Source organism: Pongo pygmaeus, chromosome 2, assembly GCF_028885625.2.
Source record: "Pongo pygmaeus isolate AG05252 chromosome 2, NHGRI_mPonPyg2-v2.0_pri, whole genome shotgun sequence".
Taxonomy (NCBI): domain Eukaryota; kingdom Metazoa; phylum Chordata; class Mammalia; order Primates; family Hominidae; genus Pongo; species Pongo pygmaeus.
Genome location: NC_085930.1, coordinates 178,936,887 through 178,954,457, shown reverse-complemented (window position 1 = coordinate 178,954,457; position 17,571 = coordinate 178,936,887). Strand labels below are relative to the sequence as shown.

Sequence of the window (17,571 nt, the reverse complement as noted above, 5' to 3'; positions counted from 1 at the left end):
CTATTCTCAAGCTTAACAGTTTGAAGAGTGTGCACGTTTTAAATACCTTGAGAAGTGTTGTGTCTGTGTATAGTTTTGTTTATTTTAGCACTTCTCAAACTTACTAGATAATAAGACCTATTCTATTTGGAACACCTTTGATCATCCTGTAGAACATGAATATTCCACAAAATACAGTTTGGGAAATATTGTGCTACAATATCATTTAAATACATGAAAATTTTCTAAAATAGGTGAAGCTTTTTAAATATGTACATCTATCCACATGACAGAAATTATGCTATTTAAAATTTTCAGAGAATATCTAGTGACATGGGAAAACTGCTTACAATATAATGTTAATTTAAAAAACAGCATATAAAATTATATCCAAAGATTCCAATTTTGTTTAAAAAATACTTAATATGCATATAAAAGAAAAACTATAGGAAGTATGTATGCCTAGACCTCAATTGTGGTCGTTCTTTGGCAGTGGGATTGCAGATTAACATGTATTTTTTTTAAATGTTAGAAATTTCCGGTCGGGCGCAGTGGCTCACCTGTAATCCCAGCACTTTGGGAGGCTGAGGCAGGCTGATCACTTGAGGTCAGGAGTTTGAGACCAGCCTGGCCAACATGGTGAAACCCCGTCTTTATAGCTGGGTGTGGTGGTGTGTGCCTGTAGTCCCAGCTACTCGGGAGGCTGAGGCAGGAGAATCGCTTGAACCCGGGAGGCAGAGGTTGCAGTGAGCCGAGATTGCGCTCCTGCTCTCCAGCCTGGGTGGCAGATCGAGAACCTATCTCAAAAAAAAAAAAAAAGAAATTTCCAAATTGTCTGGAATAAGTATATTAAATTTATTTTTAAAAAGGTTATTAAAACTATAAGAAAATTTTGTTTGCTTTCATCTGAAATATAATGTTCCTCATGTTAAATCTTGTTCTGCAGATCCGTTTAGCAAACTCATTATTCTTCAGAGTGCAAAGGACACTCAGCAAACAACATTTCTGAGCTGTAGAGACTTAGAAGAGAAGCCAGCTCCTAAAAAGCTAGGCTGGTTGAGCAATGAGATCTCTGTGCACAAATTTTTAAAAGACATCCACAAAAGGTAGAAGTATAGAAAACAAAGACAGTGGCCTGTGTTTCTAAGAAAAGTAACAGCATAACTTCCACCCCAGAAGATGTAGGCCTTGCAGAAGATGCTTTTGAGGTATTACTGAAAACAACAAGGTCATTAAGGAAAGCTGCATGTATAACAGAAAGGAGATCTCAACTCCTGCTTTGTGTCTGTCTTCTTAAGAACTTAGGGAAAAGTCACCTTTAGAAAGAGGAAATGGAAGGCTGGGTAGGAGAAGAGCTTCTGTGAGCCAGGCCTCGATTTGGTATGAAGAACTGACAGTTACATTCAAACTTGGGATGGTGTAGAGGGTATCCAAGAAGCTTGTGGGAGTAGGTGCTTTATCAGATCCCTTTTGAGTTAGGTTATTAGATAAAATTGTTTTTATGTGAAGCTATTTTAAGAAACCTTTTCCTCTCGTGGATGCTGAGATACTGAGTTGAAAAAAAAAAGAAAAGAAAAGAAAGAAACCTTGAGTCCCTCCCTGTAACCCAATAGGGCACAGTGGAAAGAGGTTTTGGAATCAGTTTGATTCTGCACTCTGCCCTTATTAGCTGCATGGTTTTGGACAAAATATACAATTTCTTTGGAAGTCATTTGCCTCAGCTACCAGGCCCGGCACATAATGGAGCTTAGTTCTCCCTTTATGTCACTTCCAATGTAGGGTGCTCACTTGGACCAGTGTCTGCCAAGCCTCAGTGGGTGCTTCAATGGCCCTAGTTCTCCAAACAGCATTTTAATTATCTCTCTATTTATTATTTTTATTTCTCTTCTCTTTTTCTAACCTTAATTCTGTTTCCTTTTCTTCCCTACCCCCACTTTACACACATACAACTCATATATTTCAAAGAGGTAGTTTTTATGGTTTTTTTAAAGTTTCTAGAATAATTTATATGTGATAGAGGATGCATATATTTTTCAGAATCTCCAGAATCTGGTCTCCAGGAACATTATTCTAATCTGTGTATGGAAAAATCCCAGAAAATTAATCCTTTTATATTGCATATACTCCAAGAGGTGGATGAAGAAATTAAAAAGGGGTAAGAAAGACAAATACTTGATTACATTAATAGTGTTTGCTTATATTCATGTGTGTGAAAATCCTAACATATTGAGTGATTTTGTAGCCATTTGAAAATGCTTGGTAAAATGAACATACCATTTGATTCAGGTAAGTAAGTAGACGAGCAACACTGTTAGTAGGTCTTAGAGGTGGTATAGTATTCAGGAAAGAGCACTAGACCAGGAGTACCCAAGCTTGGGCTCCAGAGTGATCTTTAACTTCTGTGGGTGGGGTGAATCTTTTTTTTTTTTTTTTGTGGGAGAGGTGAATCTTTTTTTTTTTTTTTCTGAGACAGTGCCTCCCTCTGTCGCCCAGGCTAGAGTGCAGTGGCGTGATCTCAGCTCACTGCAAACTCGGCCTCCTGGGTTCAAGCAATTCTCCTGCCTCCGCCTCCCGAGTAGCTGGGATTACAGGTGCTTGCCACCATGCCCAGCTAATTTTTGTATTTTTAGTAGAGACAGGGTTTCACCATGTTAGCCAGGCTGGTCTCGAACTTCTGACCTCAGGTGAGCCGCCCTCCTTGGCCTCCCAAAGTGCTGAGATTACAGGCGTGAACCACCACGCCTAACCTGAGCTGGGTGAGTCTAAGCAAATCATTGAAGTTTTCAGTGTTATCTATAAAGTGGGGATACTGTTTGTGTGAGTGTGAGTGTGTGTGAGAGAGCTAAATATATGGAATCTTTTAAAGCACTTTGCAGTCTGCAGAATGTTCAGTAGTTTGAAGTTACCTGGTATAAATATACTGTATAAGTCTACTTACTATATGCTTGCTTCCAGTAAATGTTATCTGTGATATGACTATTTATACATGAAGGAAACATACTTTTACTTCTTTACTGGGTTTCTATTTCAAAATCTTTTTTTTTTTTTTTTTGTATTTTAACAGGCTAGCAGCAGGAATCACATTAAACATTGCTGGTAACAATCGCTTAGTGCCAGTAGAAAGAGTTACAGGTGAAGATTTTTGGATTCTTTCCAAAATTTTAAAGAATTGTCTGTATATTAATGGTATGTTACCATAAGAATCAATACCTCCCGCTTTTCATTGATCTGATTTTAAGTATTCTTTATAATGAATATCAGCTTCTATTCATCTGTGCTTCAGGTTTGGATGTTGGATATAACCTTCTATGTGACGTTGGTGCATACTATGCTGCGAAACTGCTTCAGGTATTATTTTACTACAAAATGTCCTTAGTTCCATTTACAATGAAACCAAATTAGTCTAATGACACACACATAAAACACTAGTTTTACCTGATGTCAAGAGTCCTGACTCTGTGCTAGAACACTCGAAATATACTGGAAACCCATTGTGGATTTGGTCTCAATGGAGCCAGTAGCTAGAGCTCTTGAGTTATCTTTTGCAAACTTGTACACCATGATTAAATATATACACCACACAACTTTCAGATTGATCAAAGCTAAATATAGTTTTTTCTTTCATTTATATTGTAATTATATTTTGATTACATGAGAATGATTTTTTTTCCTTAATGTAGTTGTTTTTGCTAGGATACAGTTTTTCTTGGTTATAAAGATTTTCTTTGGAGGAAAACACTTATTCAAATAAAGTATATACTGTATGTGTATATGTATATACATGTATGTAAAATTGACCAATTTCCAATAATAATAATGTGTAATAGCATCTTTTCTCTTACAGAAACAACTTAATCTCATTTACTTAAACCTCATGTTTAATGATATTGGGCCCGAAGGTGGAGAATTGATTGCTAAAGTGCTACATGTAAGCATTTATGTATTTCAAACTAACATTGTATTTGGAAATTCTAACTTCTGATAGCTTGGAACCAACAGTGTCCAATGTTGAAGTGAACTTATTTTAATATTGTAGGAATGTATATTTTTATTATACTTTAATTTATTCAAGTGTAGACATTGCATGAACACTTTTGAAGTCATAGTTTTACTAAGATTTAACTCACATACATAAAATCTACCCTTTGAAAGTTTTCAGTGTTTTTTTAAGTATTAATATATTCACAGAGCTGTGCAAGTATCACTACTATCACTATTTTTAAAACATTCTTATCACCCCAAAAAGAAAAGCCCTAAACTCATTAGCAATCCCTCTCCATCTTTTCCACGCCCTACTCTCCAGCCCCTGGCAGTCACTAACCTACTTCATCTCTCTATGTATTTGCCTGTTGTGGACATTTCATATAAACAGAATCATACAATATGTGGCCTTTTGTGACTGGCTTAATGTTTTCAAGGTTCATCTTGAAAACCCAGTCACAAAGATTTATGTTTTTTTAAGAGTTTTACAGTTTTAGCTCTTTCTTTGATCCATTTTAATTTTTGAATATGGTATGAGGTAGGAATCCAACTTTATTCTTTTGCATGTGTATATCCACGTGTCCTAACACCATTTGTTAAAAGACTATTCTTTCTCCCATTGAACTGTCTTGACAGTTTTGTCCAAAAATCAGCTAACCATCATTACAGGAGTTTATTTCTGTACTCTTAATTCTATTCTTTCAATCTGTATGTCTATCCTTATGCCAGTACCACACTATCTTGATTACTATAGCTTTGTAGTAGGTTTTGAAATCAAGAAGTGTGTCCTTGTTCTTTTTTTTTTTTTTTTTTTGTGACGGAGTCTCGCTGTCGCCCAGGCTGGAGTGTAGTGGCGCGATCTCGGCTCACTGCAGGCTCCGCCCCTGGGGTTCACGCCATTCTCCTGCCTCAGCCTCCAGAGTAGCTGGGACTACAGGATCCCGCCACCTCGCCTGGCTAATTTTTTTGTGTTTTTAGTAGAGACGGGGTTTCACCGTGTTAGCCAGGATGGTCTCGATCTCCTGACCTCGTGATCTGCCCGCCTCGGCCTCCCAAAGTGCTGGGATTACAGGCGTGAGCCACTGCGCCCGGCGTCCTTGTTCTTTTTTCAGGATTGTGTTGGCTCTTCTGTGTCCCTTGCATTTCCATATGAATTTTAGGTCAGTTAATCAATTTCTGCAAGAAAAGCAGCTGGGATTTTTTTTTCCTTTTCTTTTTTGAGATGGAGTTTTGTTCTTGTTGCCCAGGCTGGAGTGCAATGGCGCGATTTCGGCTCACCACAACCTCCGCCTCCTAGGTTCAAGCAATTCTCCTGCCTCAGCCTCCCAAGTAGCTGGGATTATAGGCATGCCCGGCTAATTTTGTATTTTTAGTAGAGACAGGGTTTCTCCACGGTGGTCAGGCTAGTCTCAAACTCCCGACCTCAGATGATCTGCCCACCTCGGCCTCCCAAAGTGCTGGGATTACAGGCATGAGTCACTTCACCTGGCCAGCAGCTGGGATTTTAATAGGAATCACAGTAAATCTGTAGATCACCTTGGGGAGTATTGCCATCTTAAGTCTTCCAAACCTTGAACATATGATGTTTCATTTATTTAAGGCCTTTTTCATTTCTTTCAGCAATGCTCTGTAGTTTTCAATGTGCAAATCTTACATTTCTTTTGTTAAATTTATTCCTTTTTTTTATGCTATTGTAAGTGGAACTGTTGTTCTTAATTTCATTTTTAGGTTGTTCATTGTTAGCATATGGAAATACAGCTGTTTTTGTATATTGATCTTGTGTCCTGCTATGTTGCTGAACTCGTGTTAGTTCTAACAGGTTTTTTTGGTGGAATCCTTAGGATTTTCCCTATGCAAGATGGTGTCACATACAAACAGTTTTATTTCATTTCCAATTTGCATGGTTTTTCTTTTTGTTTTTCTTGGCTAATTGCTCTGGCTAGAACCTCCAGTACAATGTTAAATAGAAGTGGTGAGAGGACATCCTTTTCTTCTTCCTGATCTCAGATGGGTTTGAATTGTGATAATTATTACACTATTATATGTCCTAATAGTTACTCATTAGAATGATGAAATGTCTGTAATTTTGTGAAAGATTTATCAAATTATATTACTTTAAAAGTGATATAGGAGGAATGGGGAGTGACTGGTTAATGGTATAGGACCGGCTTCGGGGATGATGAAAATGTTTTGGAACTAGCTACAGGTGATGACTGCACAATATTGTGAATGTACTAAGTGCTACTGAATTGTATACTCAAAAATGGTCAGTTTTATGTTATGTGAATTTCACCTCAATTTAAAAAAGTGAAGTACTATAATTTTCTTAAGATAAATTTACAGATTTTTCCAGTGAAAGGAAAGTTTATTAATATATGTTTTATTTGCTGGTTATTGCTTGGGCATCTGTTTCTTGGGCATTCTTTCTACTCAACTGTTAAACTAGATTTTTATCTATTATGGTAGATTGAATGTTACCTTTAAGGAATATATCCTGTTCTGGCTGGGCACGGTGGCTCACGCCTGTAATCCCAGCACTTTGGAAGGCCGAGCTGGGCAGATCACGAGATCAGGAGATCAAGACCATCCTGGCTAACATGGTGAAACCCCGTCTCTACTAAAAATACAGAAAAAAATTAGCCAGGTGTGGTGATGGGTGCCTGTAGTCCCAGCTACTTGGGAGGCTGAGGCAGGAGAATGCTGTGAACCCAGGAGGCGGAGTTTGCAGTGAGTCAAGATCACACCACTGCACTCCAGCCTGGGTGACAGAGCGAGACTCCGTCTCAAAAAAAAATATATCATGTTCTAGCTCCATGAAAATTGGAGTCTGCAAATAGTAATATAGTCTCCTAATTCATGTAATGTATAGAATTCTGTGGATTAACAATTATTAAATAAGTTTTTTTCCTTTTCAGAAGAATCGGACTCTGAAATACCTAAGAATGACTGGAAACAAAATTGAAAATAAAGGTGGAATGTTTTTTGCTGCAATGCTGCAAATTAATTCATCCTTAGAGAAATTAGATCTGGGTGACTGTGATCTGGTGAGTAAACTGGTTATGAGAAAATCATCCAGATAGTGGGTCATTAGAGAACAGCTAAATGAGAGTCTTATGAATGATTAATTTTGCCTCTTATGTCTAATATCAGAGAAAAGGTATTTTTCCCCTAGACATAATAGTGCAGATTATTAATAAAATCAGACTATAGTAAATAACACAGAATACTACTTAATAAAAATATTCCTAAACTTCCATCTATATAACTCATCTTAAACTGTATGGAATTTTTAGAAAAAGATCATGTTCACTTTAATTAAACAAATATTACTTTATTTATATAATTTTTTTACTTTTGAAAATACATTTTAGGCTGCAGTGGCTCACGCCTATAATCCCAGCACTTTGGGAGGCCAAGGCAGGTGGATCACCCGAGGTGAGGAGTCCAAGACCAGCTTGGCCAACATGGTGAAACCCCGTCTCTACTAAAAATACAAAAATTAGTCGGGGCCTGGTGGCGGAAGCCTGTAATCCCAGTTACTCAGGAGGCTGAGACAGGAGAATTGCTTGAACCAGGAGGTGGAGGCTGCAGTGAGTTGCACTCCAGCCCCTGGGCGACAGGGTGAGACTCTGCCTCAAAACAAAAATAAAATACTTTTTAGTAGTTACTTATATTGTAGCACAAAAACTTAAAATGATGATGCTAAAAGCTGCTCTGAAGCTGGGTGACATGACATGCACCTGTAGTCCCAGCTATTCAGGAGGCTGAGGTGGGAGAATCTCTTGAGCCCAGGAGTTTGAGGTTACAGTTCACTACAACCATGCCTGTGAACATCCACTGTACTCCAGCATGGGCAACATGGTAAGACCCTGTCTCTAAAAATTATTAAAAAAGATAAAAGTTGCTTTGAACCTTCACCTGGCCTGATAATGAAAAATGTGTTTTTTTGCATGTCTTCAAATTCCAGGCTTCACTTTCTCTGACATGCTTTCAAATCTTTAGGCCTACTCTTGGGAACCTGTTGTATAGCCTCAGGTTAATCCATGTGACATGAAAATAAGATGGGCCAGGGGGCTCTCTGGTATAATAGATTCTGAAGGATTAACTTTTTTTTTTTTTTTTTTTTTGGAGACAGAGTCTCACTCTTGTCACCCAGGCTGGAGTGCAATGGCGTGATCTCGGCTCACTGCAACCTCCACCTCCTGGGTTCAAGCAATTCTCCTGCCTCAGCCTCCTGAGTAGCTGGGATTACAGGTGCCTGCCACCATGCCCGGCTAATTTTTTTTTGTATTTTTAGTAGAGACGGGGATTCATGATGTTGGCTAGGCTGGTCTCAAACTCCCGACCTCAGGTGATCCACCTGCCTTGGCCTCCCAAAGTGCTGGGATTACAGGCGTGAGCCACAGCGCCTGGCCAAGATTAACTTTTTAAGGTGGTAGATGCAGCCAGTGTGGTTCTGGGAAAACATTAATTCGGTACTGATCATCTCCACATACCAGTCATTGTGCTGGATACTAAGGATACAACAGTGAATCACATGGCCTCTGCCTCTGCCCTTATGAAACTTATATTTTAGTTGGGAAAACACCAATGAAGAAATAGAGGAAAGTGCTACAAAAATGACTGAGTACTCTGATAATGGGGAGAAGTAATTCTGCTACAGGAGGGTTGCCTAAGACTTATATTACTAGGTAATATTTACGAGTTATGAAGGATGAGAAAAAACTCATGGAGAGTGTCCATGGCAGAACCTTCCAGGCAGAGCATCCAGCATGCACAGACATTAAGATAGTGCTTCCCTAAGTGTGGCATGGGTAGCATTCTTGGTGCAGAGTGAGGTAATTTTCATACTCATATATTTATTTTTACAGATGCTTTCTGTTTGTTTCAAGGGATTATGGTTTTCCATTTATAGCATGATACAAAGTTTTATTTTAAAATAAATATAATTGAAAAAGTGAGTTGATTTAATGGGAAAGTATTAAGTAAATGGTATAAAGTAAGTTTGGGCATGGTGGCTCACGCCTGTAATCCCAGCACTTTGGGAGGCCGAGGCAGGCAGATTGCCTGAGCCCAGGAGTTTGAAACCGGCCTTGACAACATGGGAAAACACTGTCTCTACAAAAAATACAAAAATGAGCCAAGCATGGTGTTGCATGCCAGCTACTAGGGAGGCTGAGGTAGGAGGATTGCTTGAGCCCAGCAGGTCAAGGCTGCAGTGAGCCGAGTGTGCCACTGCACTCCAGCCTGGGTGATAGAGTGAGACCCTATCTCAAAAAATAAAGAAATAAAAACAAAAATAGTGTTAAATATTTTGCATACTGAGATATGGCAAAAATCACGAGGGAGGTACATGAATAATAAAATAGCAAGTGTCACAGGTTTTAAGAACTGAGAAGTCAGAATGGCTGAGCAGACAAAGTTAAGAGTGCCTCGAAGTAAAAGTAGAGAAGCTTATGGAGGCCAGGTATGGCAAAGTTGTCTGGGTTGTAGGTCACAGGTAAGGGGAAGAAGTGGGGGTTGTATTATAAATGAAAATCATGGAAAAAGCAAATCATGGAAATCTGGAAAAGCTCTGAGGGGTAATGATCTGATTGGTGGTTTTAGATCACTGGTTTCTCTGTGCAGAATTAAGGGGTGGCAAGAAGAAGCCATCTGACCACTTAGTAGTCCAGGTGAGAGGTGAGGAGGACTTGGGCTGGGGTGGTGGCCACAGAGATGGACAGAAACAGACTAATTTGAGACATCTTTTGGAGGCAGCAGAATCTGTAAGTCTTAGTGATCAACTGGATGGGAAGGTAAGAGGAATGGCAGAGTGAGAGGAAGCCCATGGTTTCCGGCATACTAGCTGGGTGTACATGGTGGTGTCCATCACGGATATGGGGGGGACTAGGCCCTTCCAGTCAGATACAGCAAGAGAGGCCTATGGGATCTGTGAAAAATGTGATTGGTAACCTTTTCCCACCACACACACTTAAAGTACTAGTATGAATATAAAAGAGTGCTTGCACAATGATGTGTGTTGGATAAGTAGTATGAGCTCTAGCTGGGATCCACATAGCAGCTTGAGGGGCGAGGAATAAAAACCTAGAGGGAAACACCCAGGAAATGGACACTGAAACATTAAGAAACTCCCCATGCCATGTGTTAGATAGATTTTAGGGCCAGGAGAAAAGAATACAGTAACAATTCATTTTTGAATTTGATCAACTTACAATTCAAAGTGCAAGGAATGCTTAAATTTTAAAAACAATTTTATCAGAATGCAGATAGCTGATCTTGAAATATTTATGTAGCGAGATTATTATATACTTTGTCTGTTTCCTTAATGAATTTACCTGTTTTTAGGGAATGCAAAGTGTGATAGCATTTGCTACAGTACTAACTCGAAACCAAGCAATTAAGGCAATAAACCTAAACCGACCTATACTGTATGGTGAACAGGTATGTATTCAAAGTGATGGTAGTTAATATAACAACATGAATAAAACTAAGGTACTACTACAAGTTTATGTCAAGGTGTATGAATACACTGTATTTTTAGAGATGTACTTACTATATCTTGTAAACTACTATTTATAAAACTATTTAAACGAAAATTATATCAATTCTTGGTAAGACGTTTATAACTAAATATGCTTTTAGATATTGCTTATTTAAGCAGCAAACATGTCATCTTTTCTCTTGAAACTCAAGTTCTTAGTGAGTAAACCTGTGAGGGTCAAAGTAGTTAAGATGAAAGCATAAATAGTGAAGGTTTTAAAGGCCAGACTATAAGAGCCCAGTGTGAACTGTTTGTTACATTGATGTGGCTGAACCATTACACCTTTGAAATCATGAGTAATAAAAGCAAAATGTGTGTGAAAAGCAGTAAGCTGCTTGCTGGAGACAGAAAGATGAGTAAAAACGTGGTTCCTACTTTCATGACTTCTTCCTCCTTCTGGGTGTTTTTCTTCTCCTATCACTTGTAAACAGCTAGAGAAGAAGAACTCACATTATTGGTATAAACAAAAACATATATCTATTTGGAAAAGTAAATGGTCAAAGCACTTTATAAAGTTCAATGTTTAAAGTTTAATGTTTGGCCGGGCACGGTGGCTCACGCCTGCAATCCCAGCACTTTGGGAGGCCGAGGCAGGCAGATCACCTGAGGTCAGGAGTTTGAGACCAGCCTGGCCAACATGGCAAAACCCAGTCTCTACTAAAAATACAAAAATTAGCCAGGCATGGTGGCAGGTGCCTGTAATCCCGGCTACTTGGGAGGCTGAAGCAGGAGAATCGCTTGAACCCAGGAAGCAGAGGTTGCAGTGAGCCGAGATTGCACCACTGCACTCCAGCCTGGGCGACAGAGCGAGACTTCATCTTCATCTCAATCAATCAATCAATCAATAAATGTCAGTGTTTGAATTCTCAACTTTATTTTTCTTTTTTGAGATGAGGTCTCACTCTGTCACCCAGGCTGGATTGCAGTGGCATGATCTCGGCTCACGGCAGCCTCCACCTCCTGGCCTCAAATGATCCTCCCACCTCAGCTTCCTGAGTGGCTGGGACCACAGGTATGTACCACCATGCCCAGCTAAATTTTTTTGTATTTTTGGTAGAGACAGGGTTTTGTCATGTTGCCCAGGCTGGTCTTGAACTCCTGAGCTCAAGCTATCTGCCTGCCTTGGCCTCCCAAAGTGCTGGGATGACAGGCATCAGCTACCATGCCCAGCCAAACTCTGAACTTTTTAAATGATTAAAGCACTTTAGATAATTTAAAATTATCTACTTCATTGTTCCCCCTTAGTATGAATAACTGAGAATTAATGATATTTTTAAAGTAGTATTCTCATATTCAGAAGTGTATTTTACATTCTTTGCCTACATAGATCTCTCCCTTTGAGTTATCTCTGCACTTTTCAGTACCGGAATTTTTGTGGTTTTACATCACGTTGTTTCATGTACATAAATCCAATCTGTTCAACAAGACCCTCAGAACCTTCAAATAGATTCCTATTTTAAAATACTTAAAAGACTAGCAAAATACAGCTCAAAGTAGGCATGCAGTGAATTGCTTCACTCATGATTCATTCACACCATGAATATTTGAATGCAACCTTAAACCAGACACAATGCTAGCGAGGTGCTAGAGGTATTAAAGTCAAATAAATTACATAGCACTTGTCTTCAGTGAGTTTTCCATCTAGGTGGAGGGAGCTTGACAAGTCTGGAGAGTGATATACTTGGGGTGCCATGGGGACATAAGGAGGGTAATCGGAATCAAAGCAGGGGAGGTGAGTATGATAGGGACGTTCTCAGATTGAGGACATGACAGGAGATTTGAGGGCTAAATAAAAAATTTCTAGATTTTATCTCTGTGGAAATATGTTTATATATAGGAGATCACATTATAAGCATGATCCCTTTTTAAAATATGTTGAGTGGTGTCATTCCTAAATCCACCTGAGGATGCTTATTATTAAAAGCCCAGGCCCCCTTGTTGCTCTCAGCCTGGTGCTTCTGGCAGCCAGCTAGGTGCTAGCCTGTTTTGTTCTTCTCCAGGACAGCCACTACCTTCTCTATCCCCAACGGTACTATTCTGCTCTTAAATTGCTATTCCCAAATACAAACCTGCAAATCTATTCCATTTACAGGTTTTACTGTTTTATTACCGTGGAGGAATGGGATAACAAAAAGTTGTTAAGATGTTGGACTTCACCTTTAATGCTCATTGGCATTATCCGGGGAGCTTGAAAAATACTGATGCCAGGTGCCACTCTAGACAAATCAAGTCACAAACTCAGTGAATGGGGCTAAAACCCTTTACTATTTCTGACAATAGTTCCTCCCTTAATTAGGATACTCCTGCTTTCAAGCTTTGTAGCCTAAAACTGCAATCAAGGCCCAAACAAAAACGTACTGAGTTTGTCCTCTGTGCTTGGCACTAGGTAGAGCAATAGTGGAACCCCCTAAATGGTTGGTTTGCATTTTTTTACGTTCCTAGACTACATAGCATCCCTTTAGCATGGTTGGTGTGCATTTTTAAAGATCCTAGTCTACACAGCATTCCTTTGGGTGTATCTTTTCAGTGTCAAAGCAATTTCAGCAAATACAGAATTACAGAATATTGAACAATAATAAATGCTTTGTAGTCTGCTTATGGAACACTTATTTTGTGCTAGGTACCTTTTATTAGTTAACTTATTTCTGTGAGGGAAGCATAATTTCAGCTACTTTACTAAAATGGAAACTGAGACTCAGCTAGATGAAAATATTTGCCCAAAGTCATATAGCCAGTAAAAGGTAAAGCTAGTATCTGACAGACTTGATTTTTATAAAGCTCATGTACTTTCTGCTATTGCTATGTGGTTTCATTTAAAGTTTTTTTCAAAGTACCTTTATATATAAGAACACATATAGTTATCTATGTTCATCATCAGCATTTCCAGTGACTAAAAAACTTATTATGTTATACAGCAATCATGCAAGAGTACTTCTTGTCACAAAATACTTTGGGCCATTCATTTGAAAATATGCTTTGATTTTATTAAAAACTTAAAATGCCTGGTATTCAAATCTTCATTGATGCTATGTATCTTTTACCTAGAAGTAGCTACATTGTGGAACTTAAAAAAAAGTCTTCTGATGATCAGAAAATAAGAATAAAACCTCTTAGGAATTTGAGATGAATATAAAGGGAAGGATCAGATATATCACAGGGTTAATGAGTGTATTCTTAATATAAAATAAAGATTGGGAAATGTCTTTGTATTTTGTCTGAAAACCATCAAGAGTAGAGATCAAGAGCAAAGTTCAGGAACATGTGGAAGGTATAAGAAAGGTTTAGAGACTTGAAAGATGGATTACATGCTCAATACATGATGGGACCAATTTTTTTTGCTTTCGAAATGACTGATTATTGTTTTTTTAAAAAACCAAATTAACCAGCCTCTTTTACATCACTTAGGTAGCAGGCACTTGTAAAATATAGTGACTATATTTTACCTTCTGAGAAGGTAAAAAATATCATTTGTGGCAAAGATAATTTTTTAAAGATAGACCAAACAAATGCAAATTGTGGACTAACAGTTTTAACCAATATAATCTTTTTAAGAAGCTAATTTAAATAACAGCATATGTCTGAAATAAACATGTACTACTTCAAAACTATATTTTAGAAATAAGATTTTATCCACTTTTAGGAAGAGTCTACAGTCCATGTAGGCCGCATGTTGAAAGAAAATCACTGTCTTGTTGCACTACACATGTGTAAGCATGATATAAAAAACAGTGGTATACAACAGTTATGTGATGCACTGTATCTGAACAGTAGCCTGCGCTACCTTGATGTCAGCTGGTAAGTGATAATTTACACATTAATAATTCAAAGTTAAATAATGGAAATAACCTATATAAATATTCATGGTACTTGGGATACGTTGTTAGACATTATTTCCAATGATTAGAAACTGCAACCAATTGTCAACTCTTTGTCCTAAGCTTTAATATTTAATACTGCTATCTTTTAGTAACATAAATGAGCAATTTAGTTGTGTAAACAAGAATGAAAGCAATATTTTATGGTGAATTTTCATTAACTTTCTTGGAAATCAAGTGATTAAAATAAACCTTTACTAAAACAGAAAGTACTGTTTAAGTTTTCAAGCATCTTATCACTATGAATAAAAACACTATTTCATATTTTCAAATATAACTATTTTTCCTTTGCCAGCAACAAAATAACTCATGATGGAATGGTGTATTTGGCTGATGTACTGAAAAGCAACACTACCCTGGAAGTAATAGATCTTTGCTTTAACAGAATAGAAAATGCAGGCGCAAACTATCTCAGTGAAACTCTTACTTCACACAACAGGAGTCTTAAAGCGTTAGTATGGTTTTATATTTAATCAAAATAACAGAAAAGCAAATTTTTAAATACTAACCTCAATCCCCTTAACTCTTAAGATTATAATGAAATATGAAAACTCAGCTTCTAAACTGACATAGTATTAAGTTACAGTAAACATTTACATTTCTGTTTTTCAAATGTAATGTATTTTACAATTAGACTGATTCTATTAACGATTCCTTCAAATTAATGAGAAAATTTGTATTGCTTATATTACTTATCCTAAATTCTAATAGAAAACTCAGAAGCATTCAATATGATCAAGACTTTTAAAAATAAGAATGAACTAAAGAATAAAATACTTGGATGCATTTATCCAGAAAAATATATCTGCTATCCACCCAAACATTTACTGAATAATATAAAACAGAAGACTTTCAAAATGTAGTTAGCTCTACTAAGTACCTTAAGGATCTAATTAGAAAACTAAGTTTCTTGGATTTTAGGGATTAAATGGTCAGTATTTTTACCACTACATTACAACATACTGAAGAATAATGCTAAGACTACACAAGAAAGTGTTTGTAATAAATGTTGCTAATTTTTGTATTCTTTCCTTGTGGAATTATTGGTTTCAGGTTGTCAGTAGTCAGCAACAACATAGAGGGAGAAGGACTTGTTGCACTTTCACAATCAATGAAAACAAATCTCACTTTCTCTCATATCTACATTTGGGGAAACAAATTTGATGAGGCTACATGTGTAGTAAGTTTTAAGTTTTTTCCTTCACTAAAGGCTTTTTCTGGGATCATCTCTGTAATATCAGATATTATTTACAGGTGCCTCAGAAATGGTTACACAGCGAGACACAGCAGTTTTGATAATTAACATAAGTCCTAAAATTAGCTACTAGAGAGTTTGGTGGTTGAAATAACAAAAGATATTAAAACTATGTATTAGTATTACACATCACTGAATGACACAGTTCTAATTCCTCTAAGGTTAAAAAAAATCATAATTATTGATCAGATGTAGCAAAATTTCTGATCTGCTCCCTAATAATTATACCAAAATATGGAATGGGAGAGATACAGTACAAGCTATCAAAATATTTGGCATGTTGCTCACATAAATACAGACAGCCTTTGATACTACTTTCAAAACAGAAATAATGGTAACAGTTTTCATTTGGAAAGAACGAGGGGGAAAAAGTAGATGTTAAAATTCTCAAAATTTGTAAAAGGACTAACAAAAATTCCACCACTAAAAAGAGTAATAAAACATACAGTGTTGTCTAAACCACCCTCCCAAAAAAAAACCCCTTAATTTTAGAAAAACATCCATAATTCTTTAGGTTCTACACATCAGTAGCTGAATAAGTTGAGTCTGGAACTAGAACTAATGATGAGTGACAAGCTAAAGCAAAAACCAACTTGACTTTTAAATCTTTTAATGTCTAAATTTCCATCTTTCTCCATAATGCCAACCTTACTGACAAACCAGTTCAACGTATTTGTATGACTCTGTTACATAGATACTAAGGATTGTGGCTCATGCCTGTAATCCCAGCACTTTGGGAGGCCAAGGCTGGGGGATCACGAGGTCAAGAGATTGAGACCATCCTGGCCAACGTGGTGAAACCCTGTCTCTACTAAAAGTACAAAAATTAGCTGGGTGTGGTGGTGCGCTGGGCCTGTAGTCCCAGCTATTCGGGAGGCTGAGGCAGAAGAATCTCTTGAACCCAGGAGGCAGAGGTTGCAGTGAGCTGAGATTGTGCCACTGCACTCCAGCTTGGCGACAGAGCAAGACTCTTGTCTCAAAAAAAAAAAAAAAAAAGTATAAAAATTCTACAATGAAGAAATAATTAATAGGTCAGCATCCAATACTATGGAATTGTCTCTTTTAGCCTACATCTGTAGATTAGATTTGGGGGGTCATGAACTCTATATAATTGTATGTCCAAATCTGGGATTCCCTTAATTTTTCTGAGGAATGGGTAACTAGCTATCAGCAGATTTTTGAGAATGTATACAATAGCCCTCCTACCCAGCCCCCCTACCTATTCCAATTTATGAACATCTGTGGGACTTGAAAATTTTGACCATAGGAGCTTTGGTCCACAAAACTGGTAGTACAGAAAATTAACTCTAGGAGTCACAAAATGACAAAACATGTCTAATACATTAAAAGTTAGAAATAAGTTTTGCAATATTATAATTTCATTCTGTGTAATTAAATGAATAAAAATCTACCTACAATACCTGGAAAATATTAAAATTCAGCAGTGTTATTCAGAATATTTTAAACTACAAATTAACACAGCTAATTTGAATATTTAAATTTCCTTAAGCACTGTAAATTGGATACATTTTTTCTTAATGATATAGTTTTTCTTTTCTTAAAAATCCTAGGCATATTCAGACTTAATTCAAATGGGTTGTTTAAAACCAGACAATACAGATGTGGAGCCATTTGTGGTAGATGGACGTGTATATCTTGCAGAAGTCTCCAATGGCCTTAAAAAGCATTATTATTGGACATCAACTTATGGAGAATCTTATGATCACTCATCTAATGCAGGTTTTGCTCTTGTTCCAGTAGGTCAACGGCCATGAAAAAGTAGCTCTAAAATAATTTTCATACATTTGTCTTATTGTTTCATAGAGATTAATATTCTATAGCCTATTTTCTTTTATAAATTAAAACAAGTTACTTTTTTCAAATGTGTAAAAGATAATGACTGTATTAAACTTTGTATAACTGTCTATTGTGAAAAA

At 37.2% G+C, this 17,571-nt stretch overlaps 1 protein-coding gene across 3 annotated transcripts in view; it reads left to right on the top strand.

Annotated features, from left to right (window-relative positions):
- The window catches only part of LRRC34 (leucine rich repeat containing 34), a 19,693-nt gene extending 2,122 nt beyond the window's left edge, over positions 1–17,571 (top strand). The window contains exons 2-11 of one of the 3 annotated variants that reach the window (XM_054480981.2): positions 2,017–2,134; positions 3,044–3,165; positions 3,263–3,327; positions 3,824–3,907; positions 6,876–7,004; positions 10,309–10,404; positions 14,145–14,299; positions 14,675–14,830; positions 15,433–15,559; positions 17,206–17,571. In XM_054480981.2, the coding sequence (XP_054336956.1) occupies positions 2,017–2,134; positions 3,044–3,165; positions 3,263–3,327; positions 3,824–3,907; positions 6,876–7,004; positions 10,309–10,404; positions 14,145–14,299; positions 14,675–14,830; positions 15,433–15,559; positions 17,206–17,409 (1,256 nt within the window). In that variant the 3' untranslated portion in view covers positions 17,410–17,571. The remainder of the gene's footprint in view (positions 1–2,016; positions 2,135–3,043; positions 3,166–3,262; positions 3,328–3,823; positions 3,908–6,875; positions 7,005–10,308; positions 10,405–14,144; positions 14,300–14,674; positions 14,831–15,432; positions 15,560–17,205) is intronic. The other 2 variants (XM_054480983.2, XM_054480982.2) reach the window with 2 other exon arrangements.